The 13,331-nt window shown below is 37.7% G+C and overlaps 1 protein-coding gene across 8 annotated transcripts in view; it reads left to right on the plus strand.

The window, feature by feature from the left end:
* Nucleotides 1-13,331, plus strand: part of PCNT (pericentrin) — a 95,062-nt gene that overhangs the window by 30,118 nt on the left and 51,613 nt on the right. For 7 of the 8 annotated variants that reach the window (XM_042821898.1, XM_042821899.1, XM_042821903.1 and 4 more), the window contains 9 exons: nucleotides 70-308; nucleotides 2,576-3,051; nucleotides 4,366-4,942; nucleotides 5,750-5,983; nucleotides 7,809-7,973; nucleotides 9,910-10,056; nucleotides 11,277-11,428; nucleotides 12,388-12,602; nucleotides 13,059-13,270. In XM_042821898.1, coding sequence (XP_042677832.1) covers nucleotides 70-308; nucleotides 2,576-3,051; nucleotides 4,366-4,942; nucleotides 5,750-5,983; nucleotides 7,809-7,973; nucleotides 9,910-10,056; nucleotides 11,277-11,428; nucleotides 12,388-12,602; nucleotides 13,059-13,270 — 2,417 coding nt within the window. The remainder of the gene's footprint in view (nucleotides 1-69; nucleotides 309-2,575; nucleotides 3,052-4,365; nucleotides 4,943-5,749; nucleotides 5,984-7,808; nucleotides 7,974-9,909; nucleotides 10,057-11,276; nucleotides 11,429-12,387; nucleotides 12,603-13,058; nucleotides 13,271-13,331) is intronic. The other variant, XM_042821900.1, reaches the window with a different exon arrangement.

Here is a 13,331-nt window from a genome sequence, read left to right on the forward strand (position 1 = left end):
TGTAATTTGTATGAGTATGCTGACTTGTATGCATTTTATATTGAACCAGTACATTGTTTCTTCCCACAGAAATAACTAAATTGCGCCTGCAGAGTGCTCAAGATGCAGCACGTCAAGTTGAAATGGAGGTGGCCAAGCGAGTATCTGTGCTGGAGGAAGAACGTGAAGTTAAGCTCTCTCTCCTCCGCTCTGAGGAGCAGCATATTGCAGAGCTTTCAGAAGAAATAAAGTGTTTAAAGGAAGAGATAACTAAACAAAAAGACTTCTTTGTGCAGAATGAGAAGCATCTGAAAGAGCAAATGGAGCAGGTAACCCATGTTACTGTGCTGTTCGTGTGGAGCCAAGCAAGCACCAAGATCTGCTAGGAAGGCCAGGGAGATACACATGGCACTCATCTTTTACACATACCTGATTAATGATGTTAGCTTCAAGTTTAAATGGAATTGCATGGATACACTTGAATAATGGAATGTGTATTTGTAATTCAGAGCGTGTTAGTGTTAAACACTTGAAAGTTCAGATAGCGTGGAAGGGGAAGAGTGTTTCAAGGGTTGATTCTGTCCACCTTTTCATTAAAGTGAGTCAAACATACACAACCACTTCTGATACATGTACGAGTAAAGTGATGCAGTTATGTACTGTGATGCGTCATGCAGTAATGGAGACTTTAAGAAAAAGTGATGTAGCAGATGGAAAAAACCTTTCTTTTGATTGGGTCCCCTCGAGGCAGTTTCTGGTTCTGATAGGGCAGTTTTCTGAAACAGATAGTTTTTCAGACCAGATTTTTGGGGAGGAAAAAAGAATAGGACAACAGATTTCTGTTTTCATTTTGCTCTGGCTCTTTGACTGTTAAAGCTTAAGAGATTGAGAATCATAAAATCACTTAGGTTGCAAAAGGCCTTCTAGATCAAGCTCAATCATGTCCTGACCTACAGAGTTACAGTCCTGTAACAAAACCAGCTCCCTTAGTGCCACTTTCACACATCTCATAACTGCCTCCAGGGAGGGGGCTCCACCATTTCCTTGAGGGTTCCATCTGATGCCTAACCACTGTCTCTGTGAAGAATCTCTTCCTGGTGCACAATCCAAACCACCCCTAGAATAATTTAAGACTATTTCCTCATTTCCTATCATTTTTCACTTGAGAAAAGAGAATGACACATTTCGTACTGCAACCTCCTTTTAGGTAGTTGTAGAGAGTGTTGAGTCTCCCCTCAAACTCCTGCAGACTAAACATCCTGAATTTCCTCGGTTGCTCCTCGTAAGTCTTAGTTTCTGCTTCCCTCATCAACTTGGTTGCTCTTCTTTGTATGTGCTTGATCAACTCAATATCCTTCCTTTAGAGAGGGTCCCAAAACTGAATGCAACTTTTGAGGTGTATTCTCACCAGTGCTGCATGCAAGAAGACAATCAGTTTCCTGATCCGACTGACCACACTGTTCCTTAAAAAAGCATTTGGCCTCCTTGGCCACACTATTGCTCTCCTGGCTCATGTTCAGATAGCTGTTGACCAGTACCTCTAGGTTCTTGTGTACTGGACAACTTTCCAGCCACTTGTCTCCAAGCCTGTACTGCAGTATGGGGTGGATGTAACTCAAGTGGTACCCAGTGTTTACCTTGGTTGAATGTCTTGCAATTGAACTCAGCCCGTTGATTTAGCCTAACTCCATCTCTCTGCAAAGCCTTCCTACTCTCAAGCAGATCAACTCTTTTGAGTTGCAAACTTTCTGAGGGTGGATTTGATCCGCTCATCAAGATAACTGATTCGCATTTCATTTGGCTTCTGGTCTTTGCCTCTTAGAAGCAAAGTAAATTGTTGCCTCTCAATTTCTGTTGCTTCATAAGATGTTTTCATGGATTGTGTGTTAATCTGATTGTTTGTTTTTTGCTTTTCTGCCTCTTTATTTGGCTTGTAGCCTAAAGGGATATTTAAATACCTCTTCAAAAGAAATCCTCCAAGTGAAAGCTGAAGAAAAAATGTTACTTGATACATCACTTTTATTTGATCTTTTACTAGCTTTGTTTTCCTTTTAAGGAATAAGCATGTTGTTTCTGTAGTTTACATGCTTACCCTTGTGTTTTTTAGGGTCTTTATTGCCTTTTGTCATTTAGCAGTCATTTGGTGCTTGGCTTCTGTTTTTATGCTAGATGCTTTTTATGTGCTTTTTGATACATGTAAGAACTATCCTTGTAATGGACTTCAATGCTATGTATAAAATATCACGAGGATGTTAAAGGTGAGGAGAGGTATAAAAGAAAATTTTAGTGATGCTCAATATTAGTAACTTTTTAAGTTGAACTTCTGAAATGAAGAAAAGTGACCACAAGAGAACATAACAAAGGTACTAATCATTTTTGCTTTAATTCTCTTTCTCTTTTCTCTACTCCAATTAATTCTTAAAAGTGAGCTGAATTCAAGTTATATAAATTTATACTTTTGCCTTACTTTTGTTCAGAAGGATGACTTGCATGCAAGAATTGAATCTCTCCTAAGACCTTAAATGCTTGAGAAGATTCACTTCAGGCATTTCAATTTGGTTATTGTTTAATGTGTTTTTAATGACTGTTTTCACAGGTAAAATTTAAAATTGCTGAGGATCATGAGAATGAGTTAAAGGAAGCCAGGGAAGAAGTTCAGAAAATAGAGACTATGTACAAAGAAAAAGAGAAGAAATGGAAATGTGAAAGTGAGGACCAGAGAATCCAAGCAGAAGAGAAATTATCATTGTTGCACACAGAACTGCAAAATAGGTTGGAATGTGAGAAGCAGAATTTACAGAAGGAGTTTGAACTTCGTGAAACTCAAATGAATCAGCTCCAAGATCACCAAGCTGCCAAAATTGTAGAATTAGAGAAGTTGGTAAAAGAACAGCAAAACAACTTGCAACAGCTAGAAGACAGCCTTGCAGTTGCACAGGCCACACAGAAGTCTCAGGAACAATATGACAGTGACCTGCAGGCAGCCAAAGTGCTTATGGCAAAAGAAATGGAGAAGGCCAAGCTTTGTCTGCAGGAAGAGTGTGCGCTGAAACTTTTGGAAGCACAAAACAAGTAAGCCTTGAGTATTTGAGCATTTTCATTTGCTGGGGATGAGTAGCCATTGAGTCGGTAATCATTGCTACTTTTTTCTTATTTTGCAATTAGCAAGTGACAGTGGTGTGGAATGTCACTTGATGGCACCAGTTTACTTATGTAGTGTTTACTCTACCAAGGTATAGTAAGGATGTCCATTATTATATCTAGTCTGTAGCCTAGTTTCCTTCTAACAGTTAAGGTTACAGCGCAGCTTGTATTCTAGTCTTGGAGGAGAGAAAGCATGCATGACATACAGATGGAAAAACTCTTGCATTATTTTTTAAGATTGTTTGAATTATTCTAATGAATTTGAGCGTATCTTTCCTGGCAAGTAAAACTTGTTATCCACTGAATGATGAGGCTGATGGGCCATATATGGTGTTCTTTAGCGAACTAAGTTCTGATTGGAAATGAAGGTTTTACATGCTCAGGTCTTCTCCTCTACTATCCTATTCTCCATGCCTTATTTTATTATATTCAAGGAAATCTTCAAATATGTATATATTTGCATACATTACTTAAACTTTACCCCTGTGACTCTGTCCTCCTCAGATACATGCTCATTTGAAAAGGATTGGAGAAATAATTACAGTAAGAAAATGCTGAAACCAGGAACTTAGCCTTTAAATAACCAATCACTTCTTAATTACTGGTGTCTGTATCGAAAAAATGCTGTAGTTAATGATTGCTGCAAACTGCAGCGTTTCCAATACTATGTCTTCTGCACTGAGCTTTGAAGTAGATCTCAGCTACTGTCAGTTTGGAGAAGCCCTTCAGTATTCCTCATATGCTTCCATGGTGGATTTAAGTCCTGGTCTAAACTAGATGCATTTAGAGATATTGCTTATGACTGTTTACTTGCAGACAACACATTTGAAATGTACACATTGTACATACTGTGTTCTAGATGCTCTCACAGAATATTTGCTCAATCTTGTTTTGATACTCATTTTGTTTTTGTGGGCTTTTTGTGCGCTACACCATCAGTGGAATTTAAATGAGACGGAGAGAGCAAGGTTTGCATGTTACTCTGTGTTGGTAGAAATGTAATAGGAGTTTAAACTTAGCTGGTAATAACCAGATACAGCCAAAAGACATTGACTAGATCATGATGTAGCTCTAAAATCATCTTTTGGTTTGCTTTGAATTAGTTCTTTATTAGAAACATAAAGTGAAGCTATGGAGTATAAATAAAGCCTTGTTCCTGTTCTTTGTTACTTATCAATTTATTTATTATTTCAACAAAAAGTGCCTGACAATATTCTCTTAACTTTATGGGAAATCATTTAGGTTTATGGAGGAACACAAAGCTTTGACTCAGAAGTTCACGGCTGAGCAAGAGTTTCTTCTCCAAGAGCTGAAGAAGAAACATGTTGATGAGCTAGAGCTTCAAAGTCAGCAGCTACAAGAGAAGCATAAGCAGAAAATTTTATCTCTGACAACTGAATTTCAGAGAAAGCACCAAGCTGAAATTAAGACACTTAAATCTACACTAGAAAGTAAACAGCAAATTCAGCTTGAAGCTTTTGTTGCCGAGCTTCAGACAAAACATCAAGCACAAATTGATGCGCTGGAGGCTAAACACTTATCAAACCTGGATTCCTTGGAGTCATCCTACCTATCTGAAATTCAGAATATAAGAGATGAACATAGGCAGGTTCTTGAGAAGCTACAGCTGCATCACACAGAGCAGCTCCGTGAAAAGGATAAAATGAATCTAGCGTGCCTCGCTCAGGAGATAGAGATATTGAAGTTAAAGCATGCTGAGGAACTTCAGCTAGCACAAAATAATTTGAAAATTGAGCTAGCTACTGTGCATATGGAAAAGCTTAAAATTATGGCTGTAGAAGCAGAAGAAGCTCATAAGGTAAGTCAAAAAGAAAACTTACTTTAGAAAGTGAAATTTCATGTTATATTTTTAAGCCTACGTAAGTGTGAGAAGCTGTTGAAGTTTGTAGGATCACTCTTGTTCTTTGGGTATATTTTCTGCAACATCTTTTGAGCCAACACTAAATCTTGTGTGGCTATACTGTGACTTGAAATAAGAAACTGAAGATAAAAATGAATCTTTTTAAGAGACTGAGCGAGTGAAAAAATGTACCAAAAATATTGCAAGTCAAAAAGTTAGGAAGACTTCTCTAATTGCTGTAATAGAGGATGTTCCAGAGGGCTGTAATGTGTTTTCTTGTGGTGTGTGGCTTTGTTTTGCTTTGTTTTGTTTGTTTCTCCTCACCATGCCTACTCAGCTAGCCTAGTGATTTGATGGGGTTTCTTTGTCCACATAGACTCAGAGGAAGGTCTTCTGGTGAATAAGATTTTTTTTTTTTTTTCCTGTGCTGTCTGCTAAGTAATCTTAAGTCTGCACTTGAATTGTTCTTTAGCGTAAAGACTTTACAAATAAAAGGTTTAATGTTGTGTCAATGGGGAGTTCTATCACATACAAGGGAAAAAGTACAAAATTTACAGAACTATTACTAGATGGAAATGGTATTTCATTTCAGTGATACAGAGTGTGTATGTACTTTTTATGAGACAACATTGCTAATGCTTACTTCAACTTTGATACAGAGGACGTGCACTTTACCAGTAGGTTAAATTTGTAGTGGGTTATATTTGTACTTTATTTTTACCCTTTTTTGTTTGTTTGTTTTGTTGTAAATTAATGCTTAAACAGGATGACTTAAAAACAGCTCTACAAAATCAGAGAAGTTTGCTGGAAGAAGAAAAACGTCTAGCCTTGGATATATTACGTGAGGAAGTAGTGCATATGGAGGAAAAACATAGAAAAGCTCTGCAAGAACTTCAGAATCTTCATGAGGCAGAAATTAAGAAGCATAAGGAAGAGCACTCCAGGGAGCTGGAAGAGGAACTGGAGAAACTAAAAGCACAGCATGAGCACGAACAGGAGGTCAGAATGTTGGTAAAACCTCAACCCCAAATAAGCCATAGTTTCACACAGAATAAATTCCATCTTATTAACTTTAGAAGTAAGTTTATATATCCAGATGCTTTTCTGGATTTCTTGCAATAGTGCCAATTGATAAGAAGAGACATAGTTAACATTTTCTAGCCTTGCTTTATCTAAGAGGACCTAAGAATTCATATATGTGCATTAGCCTTATTTTTTAAATTTGAATCCTTGTTTAAAACTTTGTCTACCTTTTGGGGAACCCGTTCTTTTTTTAATTAAACATTCTAAAGCTCTCATTTAATAGGTAATAATTTCAATAGGTAATAATACTAACTTTGTGGAAAGTAGCTGCTCACTTTAAGCTTTTATTGGTGATCAACTTTACTATCATACATTTCTTAGAGAAATTATAGCAGGTAATACTTTTTCAAATGTGTTTTATCAGTAAGATTTGAAAATTGTCCTTGTTGCCATTAAGGCTTTACTATTTCTTCTTCTTCCTGGAGATGTTTACATGTAAGTTTAACAAAAGCGGTAAGGGATATGAGCTCATAATGAAAGCTAAAATTCAATGATGAACAGAATTATTTTTAAGTATTGAATGGAGGAACTCATTTTTGAATGTTGATATGAGGAGTTGCAAATAATCAAGATACTCTGTAGTATATGTTATGCTTGTATATTAGAAGTAGTCACAAACAACACTAACTTTATCCAACTGCAACTGAACAATGCAAGATATGTTTTAATTTGCTTTTTCAGTTACTAATTTGAAAATGATACTGTAAATAACTCCCTAAATTGATCATTACTTTTGTATTACTTTTTGTATTACTTTGTGCACTTGACAAAAAGTGTTGCTTTGAGGAGACCAGTTTTCATTGTGTTCCTAGGGATTGTCAGGCCCTAGAGCTGGTATCTGTTCCCATTACAGACTCTCTTTACTTTTGGAAGAAAAGTCTGCCTAGGAAATAAGTTTTGTTATTAAGTGGGAAGTACTTTTCGTTATAAATGTTTTAGTTTTTACTCCTAGAAACAGGATTTCTCTCTATTCATGGAGTAACTCTTCTTAAAGAGTGTGGTTGAGGAGATATATGAGGGATCTCTTCTGATATTTTTGGTATCTTTCCAGTCACTCATGAGATAACACAAGACAGCCACCTAATGATTAATTCTATGATAACAGGAGAAATCTTGTCTTACAAGAGATGCTCTTTATGTGTTTTGTTTTTTTTTTTTTTCCTCCTTTGTAGAATTACAGAACAGCTTGGGTTGAAGGGACCTTAAAACCCATCCAGTCCCAACACCTGCTGTGGACAGGGACACCTCCCACCACATCAGGATGCCAAGAGACCCATTTAGCTTTCTTCGAACTCTGCCAGGGATGGGGTACCCACAGCTGCTCTGGACAGCCCATGCCAGGACTTCACCATCCTCTGAATTAAGGATTTCTTCCTAACATCTAATCTAGATCTGTTTGCTTTTAGTTTAAGTTGTTACCCCTTGTTCTATCACTACACTTAGTCATATGTCTGTTGGAAATCAAACAAGTAGGGAGTAATGTTAATCTTACTTGTCGGTCTTGTGAATATAGGAACTGTTTGGTACCTAATGGCTTCTCATTACTTAATACTTATTTTTATAAATTTGCTTTTCCATAGCGAGCATGAATATGAATAGCAGTTCTGTATGGCCCTGAGACGACTTATGGTGAAAATTCTCCTAGGCTTTGGCAGGCCTTGATTGTTTTTAGTTCAGTTTTTTTTTTTCCTTGATTATAACACTGTGGTTAAAATACTCTATACTACTTCCTTGTCTGCAGATGTATGCTTCTGCATCAGCCTCTGAAGTTGAAGCTGTGAGGACAGCTCTTCTGTCTCAATTTGAGGCAGTCAAAAAGAAGCAGCAGCTTCAGTTCCAGGAAGAGATTGAGCTGTTGAAGTGTCAGTCAGAAGTACTCCTTGAACAACAAATTGCACAGCTGAAAGTAGGTAGAGTTCAATGAACATGAACTTAAAAGTATGTACTAAAAGCTTATTTTTCTGAAAATGAATAATTGTGCCAGTCAGTTTGCTTGCTTTTGTCAGCCTAAGCAGAAAACCGATTTAAGATCTGATGGAAAACTGGTACTTTTAGTTATTCAGAGTTCCTTTGTATAATCTGACATGTCCTTAGTGGATGTACTGCTTCTGAGAAGTACAGAAGAAGACTGCTTCAGTGATTTTGACAAACAACTGTTCTGGTTGAGGAAATCCTCACACTGCTTTAAGCCTGTTCATTTCTATCTTGCTAATAGCTAGGCACTCTGCTGGTTGAGTCTGGAATCATAGATGGACGTGGCTCTTCTGCCTTGCTGATTCTAGGTGGGGTTTGTATTGTTATTTCCAAATGCCAGTGTTGCTCTTTGTTCTTTCCTGTGATGACAGTCCTTGCCGTGTCATCAAGCAGTATACACTCATCAGCTGAAGAAGTGGTGATGGTAGACTTATTCTCCTCAGCATCTTCCACAAATGATTCGAGGCAGTATAGATGACTACTTGTGTTTTGCTTCATGCTTTGAAGTCCTATTTTATCCCTTGAGGGGAAAAAGGTTTTTTTTCACTTCTCCAAACAACAAGGAAAGCATTTTTCACCTGGAATATATTGGTGTTCATAGATCAACTTGCATGTGGTTGAGTGCACCCTCAGCAAGTTTGGTGATGACACCAAGCTGAGCAGTGCAGTTAATACAGCAGAAGAGAGGGATGCCATCCAGGGCGACCTTGATAAACTCATAAGTGGGCATGTAAGTGTAACAAGGATTGGCAAAGCGAGGTGCAATGCTTTGCACTTTGGGGTACTCCCAGATTTGTGTAAAAGCTGGGAGAACTCCTTGACAGTAGCCCTACTGAGAAGGATGTGGAGGTTCTGGATCTAGATCAGTTTGATCAGTTTGATTTGTCATTTGAAAAACTGAATATGAGTAGGCAGTGTGTGCTTGCTGCCTGAAAAGCCAATGGTATCCTGAGTTCCGTACTGAGAGGTGGCCGGTAGGGCAAGGAAAGTGGTTGTCCCTCTCTATTCTGCCCTTGTGAGGCCCCAGGAGTACTGCATCCAAATCTGGAGCCCCACAGGAAACATGTGGAGCTTTTGGAGAGGGTCCAGAGGAGGGCCACAAAGATGATCAGAGAGCTGGAACACTTCTCCTATGAAGACAGGCTGAGGGAGCTGGGCTTGTTCAGCATGGAGAAGAGAAGGCTGTGGGCAAACCTCATTGGGGCATTCTGGTATATCAAGGGAGTTTAGAAACACGAGGGAAATCAACTTAATGCACAGGTAGATAGTGATGGGACCAGGGGGAATGGCTTTAATTTAAAGGAGGAGGATTTAGATTAGAAGTCTATTTCTGAGGGAATGTTGAGGTGCAGGATGATGTCCCAGTTCTATCCCTAAATCTGTGTTCATGATGGGGACAACAGGCCCACAAACTCACCAGCCCAATTTAATATCTTCTAGACGAATTAGCTATTTTCAGTTTGTTCTTATAAATCACTTCCTGTGAGGAAGTCTGCGCTATGTGTGTTGTTTACTTGCAGTTGCCTCTGTCCATCTCCCTTTTCTGTTCCTTGTTATGGTCTCAATAGTTTGAAATGACAGGGATCTTAGCAAGCACATTAAGAAAGTTCATTTAAATAGTTAACTATTTTTAAATCATTGTTCTGGCATAATTTTGTTCATCGAGGTGTAAACTGTGTAGGTTATTGCTAGTTAAACTGAGAAATGAGACAGCATAGTTTTAAAAAAAAAAAAGTGAGTGTATGTGAAAGGAGGTGGTTTTTATTCTCTCACTGTAATTCAAACTGTATGTAACTTACGAGGAGATAGTTTTTGTTTTTCTCTCTTCCCTTTCTTTGTGTAATTCAAATTATATGTCACTTACGTAGGATGAGTTTGAAGATGAAAAAGCAGCTTTAATACATGACCAGGAGCAAGTGTTAATTCAGGAAAGGGAGAAAGTACAGGCTGTTTGCCAAGAGGAGAAGGAGACATTGTCAGCACAGCTACAGGAAAAAGCAGCAAGAATTATCCAGGTGTGTGGAAAATATTTTAAACTTAGATTTCAGCTGTTCTTCTGCAACTGTAATTTAATACAGTGCTTTCATCTGTCTCAAGGTATGTATACAAGGAATGTGTGTGTAGTTCTAGTAGCTGCTAGTTTCCGAGGTGCAGTGTATTATGGACTTACAGTAAGATGGTCTCTTAGCTGAAATGCTACAACTGTAACATGGAAATTAAAACTGAACAGTAGTTTGAAAACTGCCCTTTTGTAAGAGAAGGTCGAATGTTAACCATTTTGTTTTATATGTACTGATGCTATCTGTACTTATTGCATTGTTTTCCCTAGAAAATAGTGCTCTAGCTTTTGACGGGCCAACAGACCTATAATTTGGGAGTATGGACAGGTAAATGGGAAATATGGCTCCAGAAGTGGCAAAGACAATATTTGTTTGCTAAGCAAAATTCTGTACCTCCTGTAAAGCAAATCTCTTGGCTGTAATTTAGATTACCCAGAGACCTTAAGATATGGAGGAAAAGCATGGAAAATTGTTTGTCTTAATTAGGGAACTTATAATGGTTGTTTTTTTGAATAATCAAAATAATGGCTTTGAGTTCTCAAAGTAGAAGACATTAATATTTTTTGTCTTCACTTGCATTTCAGAAGGCTCTGATCAAAATGTAAATTTGGTATATTGGAATATTTTGCTGTTGATATATGCATTCATATAGATATACATATTCTTTTAATGGAATAGAGGTGCCACATGAAGAGAAGCGTAAGGAGAAAAGGCATTTTCTAGAAAAGTCTTTTTCATACACGGCTTGTAAAGGAAAGAAGAAAAGTACCTGAGAACGATCATACACTGTCAGTTTGCTATTCATGTTTGTGTACAAGTGTCAAAATTTGTGCCTTGGTCATTGCTTTGCATTTTTAAGGTGTGAACAACAAAAATAAACTGAAGTATAACAAACTTTTTCTAAGCTTTTGCATTGCTTCTGTGTGCTAAGTCTGAATGCAAATGAGACAGCTTCCTAAAATGAAATGTACATCAGAAAAGGAGAATGAAGAGAAAAAAATCCCATTTTAGTCTTTCTGCTGCCCTTTATTTCTAGTACTTTTGGAAGCAAGTTTGCATTGCAGAGGGTGATGATTAGGTAAATATACAGAAACTAATGGAGTGTAGGAGTGAAGTTCACAGTCTGTGCAAAGTGATCATCTTTGTCTGTTGCATTGCTATTGAATTTTCCACAGCTGGAAAAGAGAGTCGAATCTTTAAACTGTGAAATAAAGGAGACCAACTGTGAACTGGAGACACTCATAGAGCGACGGGACAGAGAAAACCAAGAAGGAGGCAATTTGGTAGCCATGTTGAGATCTGATATTGAGCAGTCCAAAGACGAAAGGTTTGTCCATCTTGGATTGGATAGTGCTTTGTGGTTATTTATTTTTCTCATTTCTTATGAATAATTAAATTAAGCTAGCTCAAAATAACAAAGATGATTATATTGGCTTTACTAACCTATCTGATATGGAGAGCATGTTGTGTTGTTGTTTCTTTTTCCTCCCTCACGCCACAGTCCCTTCTGGTCTGATAGAGAATTTAGTGTTCTGGTTTCACCGCTGTCTATAATCCTGGCAAAAGCTAGGGAAGCTTTCTGTATCCTAGGAAGTGCAATCTAGATCAGTTTGATTTGTTATTTGAACACGTGGATCGGAGAGAGGCTGACATGTTGAATAGTTTTCCAGAAGAATTCCTTTTCCATGCTTTTAAACAAGCAAACAAAAAACTGACTTACTGTTTAGTTGTGCCGTGCCAGGGCTTCTTGGATCTTCCATCCCATTGTTTGGCTTCCTGTAGGATATTAAAGTATGACAGACGACTTGTTCTTGGATGTTCTATGCCTGACTTGAATATTTCTGCTATTTGTTCAAACTTCCTTGAACAAATGTAGCAGAAATTTTTCAGTATTACATGCCTCAGAAGTACTGTCAATGTTTTCTTCAAATTAAAATTCTCCATATGTGTAATTTTTTTAGTCTACTCTGCCAGGACACCCTTATTTATTTTGGTGTTACAGGTACTATGTTAATAAATGTGTTCTCTCTGCTGATGCTTCCATAAAAATGGAGAAAACAGATTTTAGTTTGCAGAGCCTGCATCTGTATTGTTTCTTTTGTTGTTTTCTTTGTTTTTTTGTTTGTGTGTGTGTGTGTGTGTGTGTGTGTATGTGAAATATTTGAATCTTCTTCACTGATAATTGTTAAACAATGGCAAGGTGTCTGTTATAGACTGTCAGGTTTTCAGTACGTTTGAAGCCTCTAAGCACGCATCTTGGCAATGTTTCATGTGCTTCTGTTCTAGGAAGAAAATGCAGGACTCATATCAGTGTCTTTTGAAATGGCTTATGGAGCTGGTGAAGGCCACAATTGCTGTTGAGGATCTTATCTGTAGCAAGATCGGTCTTTGCCTTGATAACAGTATGGCTTCTGCAGATTCTATGGAAAGTCACAGTATTATGGAAGAAATAGGGTTTGTACAATACTTCAAAGCTAAAGAAAAGAATCACCTAGAGAAAGGTGAGTGCAAGTTTGTATAACTGGAAACAGTCAATTGATATTCTTGAATAATGGTTTTTCATTTCGTACTACATGGAGGAAGCTCTGAATAGGGATGTCTCTTGTTGCAGTGTTTTTATGTTTCCAAGTTTTTCCACACATAAGATAGCGTATCAGTGTATCTTTTAGTAGCAAAAATACTGACCTGATAAGGTTGATTAAGGCTGGATGGATAGCAGAGCAGGGAAGTTGAACCTGATGGATACAGAACTTCAGTTCCTGATGTATAAGCATATTTCAAGGCCTTGCAAAACACTGTATTGATTTGTAAACATCAAATAACTCTGTATTAACAAGTTTTTCACCTCATAATATATCTTCTGGGCTAAGCAGTGTTGCTGTGTGATGTCAGTTGTTGTCTGACTGATGAGTTCTGTGTCACTTTTCTGTGCATTTAAGTAGCTTGCTTGTTTTCAGTAGATGAACTGCTTGATGAAACTCTCACAGAACACAGCCAGCTGTCTCCAGTGACCGAAGAGCAGTATGAGTTGAGCCAATACTTATATGAAAGTGTTTTTGCAAAGCCTGAAATGGCATATGAAAATGAAGAGATGATACTGAAAATTTGTGATCGTTTGCGCACTGCAGTGGAAAGACTTCTGGAACTGGTTACAGAATCAACTAAGCAAGTAAGATAATGTCTTCCTCTGTATAAAGGCATAATTACTCTAAAAATGTGAACTCTGACTT

This window comes from Centrocercus urophasianus, unplaced genomic scaffold (genome assembly GCF_019232065.1).
Source record: "Centrocercus urophasianus isolate 14NV4802_14NV808 unplaced genomic scaffold, USGS_Curo_1.0 seq_20, whole genome shotgun sequence".
Classification (NCBI taxonomy): domain Eukaryota; kingdom Metazoa; phylum Chordata; class Aves; order Galliformes; family Phasianidae; genus Centrocercus; species Centrocercus urophasianus.